General features: G+C 45.1%; 1 protein-coding gene across 1 annotated transcript in view; it reads left to right on the top strand.

Annotated features, from left to right (window-relative positions):
* The first annotated feature begins 10,570 nt into the window (after nt 1–10,570).
* The window catches only part of TPO (thyroid peroxidase), a 52,398-nt gene continuing 44,545 nt past the window's right edge, over nt 10,571–18,423 (top strand). The window contains exons 1-2 of the mRNA XM_058550697.1: nt 10,571–10,664; nt 16,095–16,179. Coding sequence (XP_058406680.1) covers nt 10,571–10,664; nt 16,095–16,179 — 179 coding nt within the window. The remainder of the gene's footprint in view (nt 10,665–16,094; nt 16,180–18,423) is intronic.

The following is an 18,423-nucleotide window of genomic DNA, read 5'->3' as shown; positions in this document are numbered from 1 at the left end:
ACGATTCAGGAGTGAGCCATAGAACTTGAACTAAGTGTTTCTATGGCACATAAAATGTTAGCACATTTGTTTATGGTATACTCAAATAAAGCATACTTTCCAGTTGAAACTTGCTTGTGCATTCAAGACCCGACACTCACTAGGCATCTGACCATTGGCAGAAATTCAGCATTCCTGAGCCTCATTTTCCTCATCTGAAAAATAGGGATAACGGTAGGTGCTTCATAAAGATGTTATAAGGACTGCATATGATCATATATGTGCCAGTATCATGTGTTTTCAATGTCTGTTGATAATTGTCATTTACATCGATGGTGCCTCATCTGGAAGAAAAACATTTTGCCCGTATTTGCTGCAGGATGTTGTCTCTGTAAATTCTCTCAATTAAGGGATCATTATTGCTTCCCAGGCAAGTTACCCCATTTTTTTGTCGAGGTCACATTTGTTTATAACATTATATAAATTTCAGGTGTACATCATTATATTTTGACTTCTATATAGACTGCATCGTCTTCACCACCAGAAGCCTAGTTTCCATTCGTCACCATACATATGAGCCCCTTTACTCCTTTTGCCCCCCCACCCTTTCCCCTCTGGTAACCACCAATATGTTCTCCTCATCTATGTTTTTATTTGTTTATCTTCCACTTATGAGTGAAATCATACAGTACTTGTCTCGCTCTGTATGACTTTTTTTGCTTAGCATAATACCCTCAAGTTCCATCTATGTTGTCTCAAATGGCACAGTTTTGTCTTTTTTATGGCTGAGTAGTATTCCATTGTGTATATATACCACATCTTCTTTATCCATTCATCCATTGACGGGCACTTGGGTTGCTTCCAGGTCTTATGAATAATGCTGCAACGAACATAGGGGTGCATATATCTTTTTGAATTAGTGTTATCATGTTCTTTGGATAAATTCCCAGAAGTGGAATAGATAGATCATGTGGTAGTTCTCGTTTTAGTTTTAGTTTTTTGAGAAATCTCCATACTGATTTCCATAGTGGCTACACCAGTTTGCACTCTCACCAGCAGTGTATGAGGGTTCTCTTTTCTCCACATCCTCTCTAACACTTGTTATTTTTTGTCTGGTTAATTATAGCCATTCTGACCAGTGTGAGGTGAGATCTCATTGTGGTTTTGATTTGCGTTTCCCTAATGATTAGCGATGTTGAACATCTTTTCATGTGTCTGTTGGACATCCATATATCTTCTTTGGAAAAATGTCTGTTCAGATCCTCTGCCTATTTTTTAATTGGGTTGTTTGCTTTTTTATTGTCGATTTGTATCAAACTATCCCATTTTGCCACAGGAAAACACAAACCTAAATGCAGGGCTTCTGGCTGGAGGGCCTTTTCCAGCCAGGACACTCACTGACTTTTATGTTCGTCCTTCTTGGGGCACTTGACGTTGTCTGCTTTGTGTAGTAAACTTCTCACATTTAGAAAACTGATTTTTGAAATGTAATTAAAAATTGGCGAGGGTACTTCTGGGTTACAGAAAACATGTAGTGTTGTAGCAAGCTGTTACTTAAAAACCAAAAATATTTGAAAATTTACTTTGGACATGTCTTAGAAAAAGAACCTCTATTATGATGTGTGAAACCACCCAAGCAGAGTAAGTGAAAATGTAAATTTCCTTCACATCTCAGTGAAACTGATGCATGCTTTTATTGTAGGTGTGAGTTTATTCAGGATTTTATCAGCAAGAATTGAATAATAATTCCATGTCAAGTCCTCTTCATGTCTTGGCAAGTCAATCATTAATGACTAAGCCTAAAAGAGAACTTTTTAAAAAAATTCCTTTTATCTTTTACAAAAAGTAAATAGATTGCTTTCTAATCGTGTATGCTTGTGGCAAAAATTTCAAGCAATAGAAGTAAAAAGAAGATACCTTTTAAAAAGCATTCCTTTTCCTACCCCTCCTCATGCCTCGAAATCACTGTAGCACACTCCTGTGCCAGCTGTCCTTCCTGGCGGTGTGTGGGGGCGTCTCCTGTCCGTCGGGAAAGATTGTCGTCAGCCTTGTTTGAAAGGCTGAGGCATCGTCCAGGTGCCCTTACAAGAAGCTGAGGTGTATGGTCAGCAGCGGCTGCCAGTGTCTGCACCTCCTGGGGGGCCTCAGCTGCAGACAGTGTGCCCACCTGAGTCGAAGCCCATGGCAGCCCAGCATTGCCACATCATGGCGACATAGATGGCACTGCTCTCTCCAGAAGAGTCGACCGGCGTGGCCGTTCACTCTCCCTCTGCCCAACGCCTCCTTCTCTTCCTGCTGGCACCAGTGTTGACCCTAAGAACACCCTGCAGCCCAAACCCTGCCTCGGAGTCTGCTGCCAGAGGGCAGGGCTGTGACACCTGCCTTTAACCTGGGTCCCACCAACCAACACTCAGGTAATTACAGTTTCTAGCTCCACAAAGCCACTCTGCAATAGGTGTCTTAAACACATACCTTTGAGCATTTGCCTTTTAGGATAAATTCGAGATTTGGAATTGTGGGTACAAGGGTTGGGGTTAGGGGTTGGAGGGAGTTGGGAGCCCAAAGCCAATCGTTTATCTAGAGACCCTGCTGAGAGAGCAGTGCCACACACAGGTTGTGTTAACAGGTAGGTGGGGAGGGCCCCAAATGCAGGCGTCCTCGACTCCTGGCCCAAGTCACAGAGCGCCGCATAGACTTGAGCGTAAGTGGGGCCCACAGTCGCCTCAGGCCAAATCTGCATCTGTGGATTCCTGCATCAGCTAAGTGGACACTGAGTGCCTTCGCCTCACAAGTGCCCTGTGTGTGGACGACCCAGCCTCACCCAGAGCAAAGACGCAGGAACCTCCTGTAAGGCTGGCCATCGAGGTCCTTTGTAATCTGGTTCTTATTTAGTTTCCAAGATTAATTTTACACCATTAGTCTCCTGTTCATTCCCTACAATCCATTCTCACAATGATCCAATCAGTTCTTCAACTGTGTCCTTCTTTCATTCATTTGTTCATCCACACATTCATTCATTCATTCCACTCATCCATCTCTCCATCCCTCTCTTCCTCCATCCAGTCACTCATCCACCGTCCAACCATCCACTCTCACAGAGGTTTATTGATGCTGACATGCGCCTGCTGTCTCAGCACCATGGACAGAACAAGAAACACAATCCACTTACCTCTGAGCCTTCCGCCTGCTGTCCCTTTAACCAGAGGTCTCTCCTCTCTCCAGATTGCTTCCTACTCACACTTAATCACCCCTGGAAAGTTTTCCTCATCCTGCAGGTGGTCAGGCACCCTCTTCTGTGTCCCCAGGGTCCACGTCCAGGATTCTAACAGGGAGCAGATCACACTCCACAGAAATGGTTTACTGATTTGTCTTCCTAAGTAGACTGCGCCTTCCATGAGTGCAGGGAGTACGTCTTACTCCAGTTCATATCTGTCAAGCGCAGGACTTAGTCACAAAGAGGCAGTCAACAGCTATTTGTTGAATCTAAGAATAAGCACATGTCATTTATTTTACTTAGTCACTATAAAAAAGTTCAACTGGATTTATTCTAAATTAGGCCTTTGTTTTTCTAGAACTTTGTATTTTTTTCTACTGTCATCACAAAACAACCCCATAACTAGCTAGAAAGAGAACATTTATTCTCTCAGAACATAGGAAATTTGGTCAAGACAGCATTGAACATACAATTTTTGTTTTGTTTTGTTATTTCCCTAAATTGATTGAATTGACTATTTTGCCCTCATGTCGGCTATGCCTCTAATTCAATAGGAACAAACACCTCATCACTTCTCCTGAGAAAACTGTACATACTTGCAAATCAGCAGTGATTTGGTGATGTTCACACCCTACTCTAGAAGTTATTCAAGTGCATTTATTGACCTTCACCACTCGGATTAGAGAAATACGCTGGATGAGAGAAGCTACCCATTTTAACGTGCATGGATTCCAGGGCCCTGTAGACAAACTAATAATTCTGAACCTGGCTGAAGTGTTGAATTTACCAACATAATATCTCTTTAAAAGATTCCAATATTTTTCTTTTCTTTCTCCAGGGAAAGTATGTTACATTTTATTGTCTTTTTGTGATCGCGTGTTTTAAGACGTGTGAAGACTTAGCTCAACAAGAGAACGATTCACACCTGATAACGTCTCCTACTGGTGTCCTTCTCTGCCTTCAGACATGATTCGGCTTGAATCCGCCACATCTTCTCTGCAGCCCTCGTCATTCCCCGAGAATGACAATGACAGGAACCTCTGGTCTGCTCCCACTCATCATAGCACTGCCATGTGTTTCACAGAGTTATCAATGCGATGATGTCTTCTACCTATGATGTCATAGAGGGCCAAGATGCCACTGTGAAACAAAGGCCCATGTCATTTATACATCACCCTCTCAGCATCCTCTGGCAAGGACCAGAGTCATTTTTCTTTCAAGAATAGAACCACATGCCGCCTTCCTGCTATTAGTGAGGGGAAGGTGAGGCCATCGAGAGCCCTAGAGCCCTGGAGTGAGATGAGGCTGCATCTCACGTCTGGACAGGACATTTCAAAGGAAGTAAATCATTTTTACCAGATCATCATCTGGGAGATCATGGACCTGGAAGGAACATTGGGATGTATTTCATTGTCACCACCCCCCATTTCATAAATGCATTGAGTGTATGACAAAGAAAAATAGGCTCTGCTACAGGAGCAGAGATTGAGAGATACACATCGGCACTGAGGGGAAATGGGTTCTGGAGAGACAGAGGATGAACAATGCAATTACTGATGCCGCGACACATACTGTGACCTTCAGAAACTTCAGGGCACATGTCTTTACTGGAAGTATCATTCTGGGGCTTTAATTTTTGTTTATGTTAACATCGACAGAATGTATGTGTACCATAACTTTCAAAATACCTTTAGAAATTCCAATAGCCCTCTCATAGTCCCAAAACTGACTGGGATCTGTATCTGAGGAACGTGGGGATGTCAGGTCTCATGATTCGAAGTTATAGAATGTTTTATCTGAACATTGAGACAGGCACCTGCTCCGAGGCTTTCATAAATGGCTGAAAATGAGCCGAATGCCTTTCAGAAGTGCCATTCCTGACTTGTTCCTACAGACTGACCAGGCAGATGGGTTCCTTTGTGTATTTGCTACTTTAACAAAAGACAAAATGTCTTTTACTTCTTTTTAAAATGGCACATTTATTTTTACAAAACCTCCCAAACTATTTCCTTTCCTACATTGTCTTTAAGCAGTTAGCTAAATGATATAGGCATTTCAGGAAAGACATTAGGTTTTTGTTCATTACTCATCAAATATCAGTGTCCTTGATGCACCATATAAAACTGAGTCATGAGAACATTTAATAAACCAGAAGAGCACAATATCCTCTTCAAGTCCACTAATATTCCTATTATCCTTTGTAGCAATTTAAATACATTAAAAATAAGAATAATTATGCAAGCTTCTTATGCCTCTATGTCAAAGAAGATGTTTGAAACCCTCACTTCCAGGATGGGCTGTGAAGATGAATTGCACAAACGGGAAGAGTTAAGGTCCAGGATTTCATTTTATCCTGATGTTTTTTATTTAATCTGGTGATAATCTGAATCCCTTTATATGAAGGTGATGTGGAGTGACTCAAGGAAACCACTAGAAGATTCAATGGAACAAGAATTCTCCACACTCCACAGGGCATCCACGCAAACCCCTCCAGTCATCTGACGCCAGAGGCACAGAATGTCCTTTTGCTGAATCGTGGAGTGTCACTTGACCACAAGAACCGGTTGTTCCAGTGTGCAGAGCGCTGACACAAGATGCTCCGTGGAAACACACCATTATTTCAGAGCCTGAGGCTGTGTGATGCACATAATCTGTTGGGGCATTTTCACTAAATTAACGAATCACTTCAAGGAGCCTCAAGTCTCTCCTTGACCGTCTTCCCTTCCAGTGAAGCAGCCAGCTGTTGACGGCCTGACACCCGCTGTGCTGGCCACTGAATTCATCTGCTGCTTGGTCATCTGAGGAGGAAAGCTGCAAGTGGTGTCAGAACTGATCTGAAAGGACTTATCTGCGGGCTCTTGACCAACCCTTGGTCAGAAAACTGAGCCGATTAGAGGGGTTAGTGACCAGTGGCTCAGAAATGCGGAGGAGAGCACAGCAGGGGTTTCATGAAGAAACTCCACAGGCCCATGTGGTTAAAGTTGGATGATCCCGGCAGTGGGCAGGGATGTGTTCCCCTCACCCTGCTGTTGATCCCAGGGGCCAAAGAGCCACAGACGCCCCTCCTCTCAATGGCTGAGCTCAGGAACAGGACCGGTGGGTCGGTGTGGGGGGGAGGTGCTTGAAGCCACAGCAATTCACAGGCAGAACAGTCGTTTAGAACATAAAAGCTGCCAGTGTTCAATCACTATATTCATACAGTCTTTACGATCTATTAGAGGGGGGGACATGAGAAAATGTGAATCTGGTGAAAAGAAACTCTTCAATGATACATAAATTTCCAATTAAATTCCTTGTTTGTCTCCTTTTCTTTCTTGTGCAGACTTTGTGTCATCTAAACTAGATCTATGTGCCCACTGTTAGAAAAACGTGGTTGAAACGTCTAAAGGGCAAGAGAGTGGACCCCTTACAGAGAACGTGGCTCTTTGGTGGATATAAAACACCCCCAGGAAGACGCTGAGTGTGCAGTCAGGGGGCCTGCCACATGACGTCAGCCCATGGAATTGCACCGCCTGACGTCACAGCTCGGGGGCCTGTCGCGTGCCGTCCTCGCATGGATTTGCGGTGCATGACGTCAGAGGGTGGGCCCTGCTGCGTGACGTCAGAGTGCAGGGCCTGCCACATGACGTCAGAGCCCGGGTGCCTGCCGTGTGACGTCAGCGCGAGGAATTGCGGCGCACCACTAGGTGAGGTTCTAGGCTCAGGCGATAGAGTCTGCTCACACTCGGAATTAGAGTCAAGCTGGGGCTCTGTCTGCGCTGGTCGCGGGGGTCCTTGGCCGGCCTCTCGTCTGTGTTCGGTCCGAGGGGCCTGCGTGGGGAGCTCTGTGGTTCTGGGGTGGTGACCAAGGCCCCTCGGCGCCCTGATTCAGTGAAGACTGGGGACCCTCGCTCATCAAAGCGCTCAGTCAGTCAGAACTCCCCGCTCTGAGTCGCCTGTTGGCACCCAGCTTAGCAAACAGTTGTCCCAGTACAAGTGAAGATTTTCCTTACGTCGTGAGTCCCTTGAAGACCAAGTCCACGGCTCTTTCTTCTCAGAGGACCACAGCCACTGAGGTGTACTTCGTAAGTGTACACGCCTCTGCGAAGACCGCCTTGCTGTTGGGCACAGTGACGACAGCTTGATGGACAGGCGTGGACACAGGCCTTGGGCAGGAGGCCGTGCTGAATCTGGAAGGTCAGGGGCTTCATGAAGGACGGAGGAGCACGGGAGATACTGAGAGAGGGAGTCGGACACGGTTTTCCTCACTTAGTGCGTGTGCTGTGTCAGGTACAAGGCTGCCTGCTTCATGCCGCCTTTGTGTGCGTGCGTGTGTGTGCATGTGTGTGTCCGTGTGTGGCAATCACACCAAACACGCATGGCAGTCACGCATTTAGAAATGAGGAAGCTGAGTTTCAGCAACGACCTCGGAGATCCCCCTTAGCAGGACATGCCTCTAGGACTGGAGACCACCTGGGTCGCACTCTGGCTCTCCAGCCCCATGAGAAGTGCAGGCTGCGGAGCAGGGGTGGACGCAGGCCATTGGGAGCTTCTGTCAGGAGGAGATGAGGGGAGCCAGGCTTCCCGGGCAGCGGCAGAGTTGAAGTCGGCGCCAGCCAGTGCGCCAGCAGCAGAAGGGATGAGGAAAAGCAGCCACAAATTCTGAACTGGGAGATTTCCTCTTGACGTGGTCTATTCCCCCCACTAGGCCCCATTTCATGTCCTGTCTGTCCCCAGGTCTGTGTTCCAGCCCCAGTGGACCCCTCTTAATCCTCCTGCACGGTCCTCCTGTGGGCTGGTCGCCCTCCAGCTGTCACCTGATGTCCTGGAGCACAGTGTCACTTCCCTCTCCAGAGCTCTCTCTCATTTCCCCTGAGACAAAAGCAGACCCCGTTTGAACACCAACAGCCTCCCTCTGGACCACCACCAGGCTGTCCTTCCTGGGGGCTGAGACGCACAGGCCCTGAGTTCAGACGGGCTGTGCAGATCCTTGTGTCTGAGCCTCTCTCCACCTCAGTTCCAGCCTTTTTAACTGGCAATGGTAATAATATTAATAAACAATAGCACGTCTTCACAGAACCCGTCCCGCTTCCTAGATCCACGTCCGCAGAGGCTGTGGCTTCTTGGCTCCGTACCTGTAATGGCCTGCACGAGAGTCTTTCCTCTGTGGTTGAGACTCAGCTGTCCCTCGCAGCCTGCCTGGCTCTCACGAAAATCCCGTGGCACCCTCAGTGCAGAGGCGCGGGGGCTCCTCTCCCCTATCTGAGCTCTACCGCTCTCTGTCTTCGAGTTGTCCATCCCCTCCTGCTCTGTATTACGGTGATTTATGCACATGTCTTCTCTCCACCTCCAGCCTCTCCCTTATGCAGTTGTAGCTTCAGAGCTAGAGAGAAATCTATATTTATTTTTGGTAGGAGAGTCTTTGGGGAACATTTCCAGCCGTCTAACCTAACTGAGGAGAAATCTCCTCCTCCCGGGCCCTGGTTCTCCCTCCCTGCAGGGAGAAGGATCTTTCCAATGCCCATCGTGACATCGTCATGCTTCAGAATATCTCTTGACCTGCAGGCTGACAGTCAGACACCTTTCTTTGCACCATGTTTTAGAATTTAATCTCAACTTTCCAGGAGGAGGCATCAGCCACGTCTGAATATGTCCTAAAGAAGAGAGGAAAAAAGAGAAGGAGAATGAGGAAGAGGATTGCCATAAAGTTAAACCCAAAGGTTTAGAGGGGAAATGCAGAGGTTCCAAGTCCCAGATTAATACACAACTGGAATGCAAGTCGTTATAATGATGTCGTCATTAGCCTGAAAGGATCACTGAAAACACATGTTAGTTTTATCATTTTCATGCTGAGGAATATAGTCTGAAAGGAGATTAACCTTGAAAACGTTTCCTCTCTCAACTTTGAGAACAGTCATTGTTGCCGTCTCTCGGGTGTGGTGGTGCCTCCTTGCGTGGACGTGATGAGGATGAAGTAGGAGCCGTGTCTGGTACACTGACAGCACCCGTTACTCACCCCACAACCGGGGAAATGGGCTCATTTCTCCCTTCAGAGATAGGGAAACTGAGGCTCAGGGGCGGGACATAACTGCCCCAGAGCTGCGGGACCATCAGCCAGGGTCCCTGGAGCAGCCCCCGACTCAGCTGGCCTCTGAAGATTGACATCCTCTTTTTCATCAGGTACTTAACTCAGAAAAGAAAGAGAGGAAAATGCAAGTGTTATGAGGGTTGATTTTAGTTGGTTCCCTCTTTCTCAGCACGTATATTTTCTTCCCCTTTCTTTCCAACTCAGGTCAGAGGCTCGCCTCGTTTTGATGCAAATGAGGCAGCGCTTTGCTTCTGATCCCACAAGGCACCGTACAGGGCAAACACAGCCGGAACGGAGGCCACGCAGCTCCTGACCGCTTGAGTGGGTACCGGAGCGTGGCGTCGGTTTATGTGCTGGGCGGCCAAGCCCTGGAAGCAGTTTCGGAAGAGTTACAGCCGCCGGGAAGTCCCCATCGCACTTGCTCGGAGGCTCCGCTCAGCCACGGAGGTGGCTGAGAAGAGGAAAAAGGTCAGGGTGTAAAACTTCTTATTTTTCCATTTTCTGAGAGAAGTTCATCATTGAAACTTGTGAAGTGGTCCAAGAGAGGCCATTGTCTGGGCTGTATGGCAGAGGGGGGTGGCGGCTCCGAGCAAAGCTGACTGATCGATGACTGTTACGTTCTCAGTGACCCCGGCTCAGAAGTCAGGTCAGTTCATGGATCATCAGCTGTCGAGACGCATTCCCGTCAGAAAGTCCTAGTCAGCACTGTCCAGTTTAACAAAATTAGTGGTTCAAAAATAGGGACAGAAAGCCTGAGAGTAGGAAAACAAAGATTTGGAAAGTAGGAATGATTGATTTTGAATTTTCTGCTTTGTCCTAACAACTCTGTAATCTGAAATCACTTTATGAGCAAGGCAGAGAATGCTGTAAGAAATTCCATAAGCACTTAGGAATTTTATTTACCACTTTTATAAAGGCTAAATTTCTAGTATTACTCAGTTCCTCTACACAGTTGTATTCTGTGAAATAGATTTATTTTTTCCTAGAAATGTTATGCTATTTGACATCACTGTGTTGCCGAGCTATTTTGGTGACTATGGCTCTGCCAAATAGGCAGGATCCGTTTTCAAATAATTGGGGCAGGTATGGCCTGCTCAACAGCACAGCCTGAGTGAACAATCTTCCTGGTTTGGGAAGCAATTCGGAACCTTCTAGAGCTCAAGGCCCAGGCTCATGGGAATACATCACTGTGTAGAGACTGGTAAGTAAAGGGTCAGTTGGCAGAGATTCTGACTAACAAACCCCTAACAGTGGTTCTCCTCGCCCTTGCCCTTCAGTGTCTGCATGCTACGTGTCCTTCCCACCCCAAGATGAGAGCACTCGTGGTCCTGGGGGCCACCCTGGCTGTGGTCTGCACTGCGGTTTTCTTCCCTTCCGTCTTGAGAGGAAAGGACCTCCTTTGGGGTAAGTAACAACTCAGATATGGTCTTCTGACCTTACAAAGTTATTGCTCACAAAGCAGAAAGCATCGTGATATTTCTAGTCAGCTAGGACCCCTTTGGAGTTTTGTTAAGCTTTTCCAAGAAAAGAATAATAATTCTTGAGTTTAGAAGAATTAAAATACAATTCTTTCTGAAAAGTAACTGGTTTGCCTATGATTACACAATAGAAGTTTTCCATTTTTACCTGCGCATGTATTTGGAAAAAAAAAAAAAATTCTTTAGGAGTAGTTGTTAGTCCCTTTGCCACAAAATCATTTTTCATTAAATAACTTGTGTGACGTATTCTCTGGAATCTGAGTGCTTGCATTGTCAAATTCAGTTAAGAAAGCTACGGATACACAGTGGCTAAAATAATCACAGCTCAAACTCTGCTTTTGTTTTGCTAAAAAAAAAAGAAAGAAAACTTCCCAAGCATGCGGAAGGGATTGTACTCCATCAGAACGTGGGAAGGTATTTTTTGGATGCTCTCCAGCTGCCAGCCGCTGGAACGTCTCCCCCTCACTGGGCAGGCTCGTGGCTCTTTGGAAGTCATCAGGCCGTCCCCGAAGCCCCACTGGTCGCTCTGCTCTCACCGGCCTCTCCCTGGGAATCACGGGCCTCTCTGATGTCTCCAGGACGGGCGGGCACGCTGGGGCCTTGCAGCCCAGGTCCACGCCATGCTGTGCTTCCTGCTGGGAGCCACAGTTTTTCCAATGTTACTAAATATTGGAGCTACGTGATCTTATTGAAAGTTGCACCAAAGTCCTTCACCAACTCATATGCTTTTTACGAAAGCACCCAGGCCATCCAAAGCCGTCAGTAAGGCAGAGGCAAGCTCTGAGGTCAGAGAAAGCAGGTCTACCCCCCTTCCTGCTGGTTGCTAACTGGGGCCCTCTGGTGTGTTACTTCCCTTTCTCCTCTGTAAAGTGGAGGAACCTGGAAAATTACCCATCCTAGTTACTACTTGTGGGTATCAATGAGACGCTCCATTTAAACTATTGAGGGCAGTGGGCCAGGCCAATAGTAGAAAAAATAAAACCCAATTCACACATTAGAGGAAAAAGTGTTTTCACCGCCACCACTATGGTTCAATCATCCTAGTATGATAGGTGTTCAGCAAATGTTTTGTGAATTGATTAATTCATCATTTTATTTCATATTTATTAAAGTCCTAATTCTATAAAACCATAGTAACGAAAGTTAGTAGTTGTGTGGCTAGTTATGATAAAATTGTGATGTATGAGAGCTAGTCAACAGAATATAAAAATATCTGCACCACAGTTTTTAGTTTTAGAAATGAGGTTTTTAAAAAATTGGGAAATGTGGTATCTATAACTTCGCTAGAGCAATTTTTTATTACTTCTCCATCTCTGAGAGGTTTGATTTTTTTTTTTTGGCTTAAACTTTCAGTAAATATATAAATAATGTGCAATGCAGCATCAGATAACACAGCCTATTTTATTGTTCATCAGGATTTTTTGAAGCTGGCATATTACTTGTTTACTTTGTAAATTACTTATTCAGAAAATATTATTTATGTCACAGTGTTTCAATTTTACATTCTTTAATATGAGATCTTTTTTCCCCAATTGATAACAAGACAACAGTAGCTTTGAAACAAAATAATTACTCACTGGTAAACTCCCTTTGAAACATAATTTCATCAGTCACATTTCACCATAGCCAAGATTTAAATGACAGTACCACTTGATTTTTCGTGTGAGTTGGGCTGATATCACTTGTGCTTACAGGCTTGGTGATGCAAACAGATGGATTGCTCCCTTTCCATTGTCGAGAACCAGCCAAGGGCACTGGGCACGAGGACCAGGGTGTTTGCTGGACCACAGATGGTGGTCTGTAGGTGGAGATGCTCCTCGGGGCTCTCTGCTGTATGGGTTGCTCATCCCAGTGTGGTCCAGTCACCCATTTCACAGATCAGAGAACAGAGGCCCGGGAGGTGGGAGAGCTGTGGTCAAACTCACTCTCACTTTCCAGATCTTTACATAGAAACAACACACCCACGTATCCGAATCTGGCTTATAAACACCCAAGAACAAATATCAGTCCTGGGCATACATTTTAGTTAGTTTGTGAATTGTAAGAATGTTTGAATACCAAAAGTGAGGCCTCGTACGCCCTCCTACTTCTGAGCAGCACAAGAGAGATTCTGGCTCAGTGAACGTTCTGGAGTAGGATCCCAGGACCGTCAGATCAGAGAGAAATAAACTTCAGCACCTGAAAATTCTGTAATAAAAATAATTCAACAGAGGAAAAGATTTCATTTTTGCTAGAAAATACGTACATAACCATTGTGAGAAAAAGTTCTCTATGAGTCCCTTCTCAAAAACCCTGACTAGAGTTATCGTGGAAACCGTGTGTATTCATCACCACACAGATCAGGACGAGTTTCTAGTGTTTGTGCAAAGCCAAGATTTATGTGCAATTATCTTTACGGCAAATGTTCCAACAAGTTAAAGCTAAAAGAAAATAAGATGCAAATGAATAAGAGAAAGCAGATTGGGAAATTTGGGAAGCCAGCCTAATGAGTGAATTTGTTTAAAAAGGAAAGTTGGCAAACTTTGTTCCAGTTCATTGGATTTCAGCAAGCAAGGATTATTAACGTAGAATCAAAACACAACTCTGAGCAAAATCAAGTCCTCAGAGCCAGTCAAGGGTACACTCAGGAGCCCCGCTCAGTTTATGGCTGCAGAGAAGGACGATTTCAGCTTTCTTCTCCTGTCTTTAAAAGGTAAATACCCTTTGGAAATAGGTAACTTCCCTCTTCTTTCTGAAAGAAAGTATTTTCTTGCACAAAGGCCTCCTGAACTCCAACTCTTCTACATATGAGATGAATACGCACGGAGGGGAACTTTTGGGGAGCAGCACGCCCTCTCGGGGTGGTAACCGTCTTTAGAAGGCTGATGTCTCCAGATCAGACAAGTCATGCAACTCTCTAGAATTTAGTTTTCAGATCTGAGAAGAGGAGGTTGGGTTCAGTCTCTGAGTCTGCGATCCTGTGGTTGGACGCCACTGCTCCGGACACCATGCCTTACCCTGCCTCCGGCTCTGGACCAGACGGAACCGCTGAGTGAAGACAGTGATGAAGGAGCCATGAAGAATAAGCACATCACTCCCATGCAGCGAAGAAGAAACTAAGCAAGTCACATCTATCCAGTTCCAGCAGAGATTATCATAGATGAGAATTACATTTTTACGGGGGAAAATTTTCAACACAAAAATACGTTTCTTAAAAAAATTTGAAGAGAATAATAATCCGAAAGACTCTAAGACTATTTTTAGAAATTCAGTAAACTATTTTGTAATAAGAAAAGAGACTAGAGAGTAAGCCACATGTGATTAATTAAGCTTAAATTTTATTAATATCACTCGATAATAAGAAATGGCCTCTCTAGCAGCTGCTAATTCCAAGGATAGTGGAAACAAATAAACATTTTTCTTTATACTTAATCAGTTCATTTTTAAATAATTGCCAAGTGCCTGTGAAGAACCAGTCATTGATCTTATTGGAGAAAATCTGGCACCAGAGTCAAGTGAGTGGGTGATTATTGCATTTGGCCAATGAGGGGCCGTGGCTGACTTCAGAGGGGAAAATGTGAGGGTGTGAGGGCTGCAGTCGCTTTAGGAGGAATGAGAGGAAAAAGGATGAGAAGCAGAAGTGTCTTTACCCCAAGCTTCTGTGGGATCCCTGCCCCCTGAGACCTGAGTGAAATCCCCTCAGGGGCCTTGGTCCCTGGAGGTCCCTGCCTCCGCTTCCTCTCAGGTGCCTCCCGCTGCTCACCACGTCTGCCTCGCAGGGCTCTCACGGGACCCCGTGCAGGGAGGGCCACCCTCCGTCCAGCCCTGGGTGACTGAGCGCTTCTCCCAGAGCCCCAGGGGATGATCCACAGTGGAATATTTCTTCACTTGGTTACACCACACTAAGAAATTTGATGGTCAGAAGGACAGGCTGGGTCGGGCAGAAAGAAGCAGGAGCAGAAGAAGTGATGGTGTGGCATGTTGGTTGTTCAGTTGGGGAAGATGTTGAAGGCACTCAAGGCTAGAGCCCTGACAGTCCCTCAACGTGTTTGATGGGGCCCACCATGTGCGGGGCCCCACGCTGGGCGCCAGGGCGGATGATGGGAATCCCGTACGATCTCTGCCTTCCAGGAACCTGCAGTCTAAAGTCCCTCAAACATTTCTAACAGTTTCCAGTCGCTTTATTTCTTCGTGCAACAAAATTACTTAAATTTTAGGACAGAGGCTATCAGGTAACTTAATACTGCTAAGCTTACTCATGAATTTAATATATTTTCTGGAATATGCTATGCCTACTTAATTCTAAAGATATTGAAATTTACCTTTTGAAAAATAGTTTTACTTCTGTATAGATGTATAATGTTCAAAAACATTCTGATAGTCTATTTATTTTTAGAAATAAATGTATTTCCTTTGATAAAATATTGCTTATGCAAAAGATAATTTAGTAACAGACTTTTTTGGGTGCATTACCGAAAGAACTTGACTACTTCATGTCATTCATTTGGAACCTCACATTTTAACCCAGAAATGCAATCTTAACCTACTGTCTTAGTCTGTTTGGGCTGCTGTAACAGAATATCATAGACTGGCAGAATTACAAGCAACAGACATTTATTTCTCATGGTTCTGGAGACTGGAAGCCCAAGATCAAGGCACTGACAGATTAGGTGTCTGATGAGGGCCCCTTCCTGGTTCATAGACGGTGGAGGGGGTGAGGGCCTTGTCTGGGACCTCTATTGTAGGGTACACATCCTTCACGGGGGGCCCACGCTCATGACCTAATCGCCTCCCAAAGGCCTCCCCTCCTAACACCATCACGTAGGGCATTAGATTTCAACACGTGAACTTTGAGAGACACAGCCATTCAGACTACAGCACTTACTAAACATTCCAACCACTAAAAAATAAAAAAATAAAATAAAAAGGGAGTCTTTTCATTGGAAAGTGCTGGTACATTTGAGTAATTTATTTTTTGTAAATGCACAAATTAAAACGGGCAAATATTATTACGAACTTTCTATATTACTGGTTTAGGTAACAAAAATATTCATTAAAAAAGCTATTCAGAATCATGAGAGGTGGTTGGGACAAGTGGGAAATAAGTGCCACCAAACTAAACTTGTGTGAGGTCGGGAAAGGGCTGGGTCCTTTCCTCCTCCCATCCCACAGGCCGCTCTGGGAGGGAGGAGCTAATACCCATTTAAGGTGGGGAACTGAGGCTCAGGGTAAACCTACCCAGGATCCCACAGAGCTAAGGGCACCAGAAGCCATGTGGTTATCAGTACATCAAGCTAGACTGGGTGGAGAGAGCTAGAAACGATGGAGAATTGCTGGATTTAATCGTATTTGGATTGTGTGGTATCTTACTCCATAGGGAAGACTGAAGAATCTCATGTTATCAGCATTTTGGAGGAGAGCAAGCTCATGGTGGACAATGCCATCTACAATACAATGAAAAGGTATGACATTCCAAAGGGTCCAGGAGAGGAGGGAGGGAAACAGCACACGTTGTCCAGATTGTGCCAAATCCTGTGTGAGAGTCTTCACGTATTTGCCTGTTTTAATTTTCATGATTACCTCCATAATTGGTCCCAGTGTCTTCATTTTACAAATTAGGCGCTGGAGCTCCCATGGGTTAATTCACTTTTCCAGGATCACGTGCAAGCAACTGAAAGAACCAGTATTCAGTCTCAAATTCTTTCTCTAGCAAAACACAGAGCAAAGCACAGTGGGCCAGACAGGATTCACTATATCCCGGTTTAAAAGACAGTAGAGACTGAAGTCCTGACAGATAAGGGGGCCTCTGTCCTCAAGAATTAGGCAAAGATGAGGGATGATGGGAGTGACCCAGATGCCATGTCCTCGGTGTTAGGTCATCATCATGTGGCTGCAGCGTTACCTAGAACATGTGATGAGGGATTAAATTTGCCCTTCATCTCTTTTAAATAATTAAGAAACACCTGAATTTTAAATATATAACTGATTCCAATCTTAAAGATATTATGTTTTCACATCAAATGTTTGTAAAACAAACAAACAAGAAACTAAGAAGCAGGTTTTCTCCTCACAAGCATATTATTTTGTCAGAAGTTGACTAATAATTATATAAGCTCTCAAAATACAAACTCTCATAAGGCAGTGGTTGATTTATTCCAAATTTCTATCATTCCAGCTAGAAAATACCCCATTGTCCATATTGGCTGCAAACTAATTTTTACCTATTTTCTAAAAACCTGCATCAAAGGGGGAAAGAAAGTGAAAAACTATTTCTCACGACCTCATACGTGTTTCAGCATGTCTGAAACTATGACATCACCTATCCATGAAGAAATGGGAGGGGGCGTCTGGTGCAGTCATAACTTATGTTCCTCTCTTGGCAAGAGCTTTATGTTAATAGAATCCTTTGAAGTCAGCGCCTTGATCCTAAAGGTGGCTCCTGCTGGTAGGAGCTTGTGTAAGCTGGTTGGGGATATTTTATTGGAAAGGTTTGCTGTTTGATAGCTTTCAAATAATACTCTATCTACCTACTCAAAATATATTTATTTCTTCAATAAATATTGTTTCTATTATATAGCAGGCTCTGTGCTGGATGCTGGGGATACAAAGATAAATTTAAAATATCCTCCTTTCTCAAGAAGTTCACATTCCGCTGTAAAGACAAACACATAGTGCACTTAATTTAGGGATAGATACGTAACAAATTATCAAAAAATATTTGGTTGATTAGCTGGTAAAGAATTAGCTGTGAGTAAAAATTTTAATAATAAAATGTTTGTACAGTTTAAAACAAATCTAGTTATTTTGTAGACGAAAAAGAAAAAAAAAACTTTTCTAATTAATAATATCCAAAGTTAAAACTGTGGTCAGTTCTTTCACTCACTCATTGGTGGTGGCCTGGCGCCACATTTTTGGAAAGCAATATGGATGCAGAGCAAGGCCCCTAAAGGCACCCAGAACAGTGAAGTGTCTGGAATCTCACCCTTCTCACAGCTGACGACTAGCCCAGCACGGCTGCACGGTGCCCACAGAGGATGCGAGGCTCCCGGCTCAGAGACAGGGGAGTTCGCTGGCAGCAGAACAGCAGCAGAGCTTTAGCGTGTGCGGTCCCCAGGACCGGTCCCCTGGAGCAGTGCCCACACGGTGGAGCCCTGAGCTCAGGAGCCCACACCTTCTGTAACGGAGAGGAAGCGTGCCTGGCTCTCGCCCTGGAGAGGATGCATCTTTGTTACACTGGATAGAATAACAGTGTTTTGTGGAGGAGGACACTACCTCTGTCTTCCAAAGCTGTTCCTTATCTAAACAGCCCTGTAAAGGTAGACTGGAGCAAAGGTGGTGAGTCTCTGTTTTTTCACAAGACGAGGAGAAACAACCAAGACCCATGGAGAATTGTCCCCGATAATTCCACCCCTCGTGTGTACACCATCTTCGCCTCTATGTACCTCCGGTGACCACTCTGGTGCACCTGACGGGCAGGCGCTGGGACCACATCTCTTTATCCCACAAAGCATTCAGTCGGTGCCACCGTCTCCATGACTCCAGGCTGCGGCACGAGGCAAACATGCTGTATTTATCCAGACCTTCTCACCCTGTTGACTCCTGGATTCCACCAGCTGAAGGAGCCTCAAACCCAGCAGGGTCCACCTTAGAAGGCCAAGGGACCCTCTCCTCAGGTCTCTGAATGCCCTTCACCCTGGCCAAGGCAT

The sequence above is a fragment of the Diceros bicornis genome, chromosome 12 (genome assembly GCF_020826845.1).
Source record: "Diceros bicornis minor isolate mBicDic1 chromosome 12, mDicBic1.mat.cur, whole genome shotgun sequence".
NCBI lineage: Eukaryota > Metazoa > Chordata > Mammalia > Perissodactyla > Rhinocerotidae > Diceros > Diceros bicornis.
The sequence above is the reverse complement of the archived record's forward strand: the minus strand, read 5'-3'. Positions and strand labels throughout refer to the sequence as shown.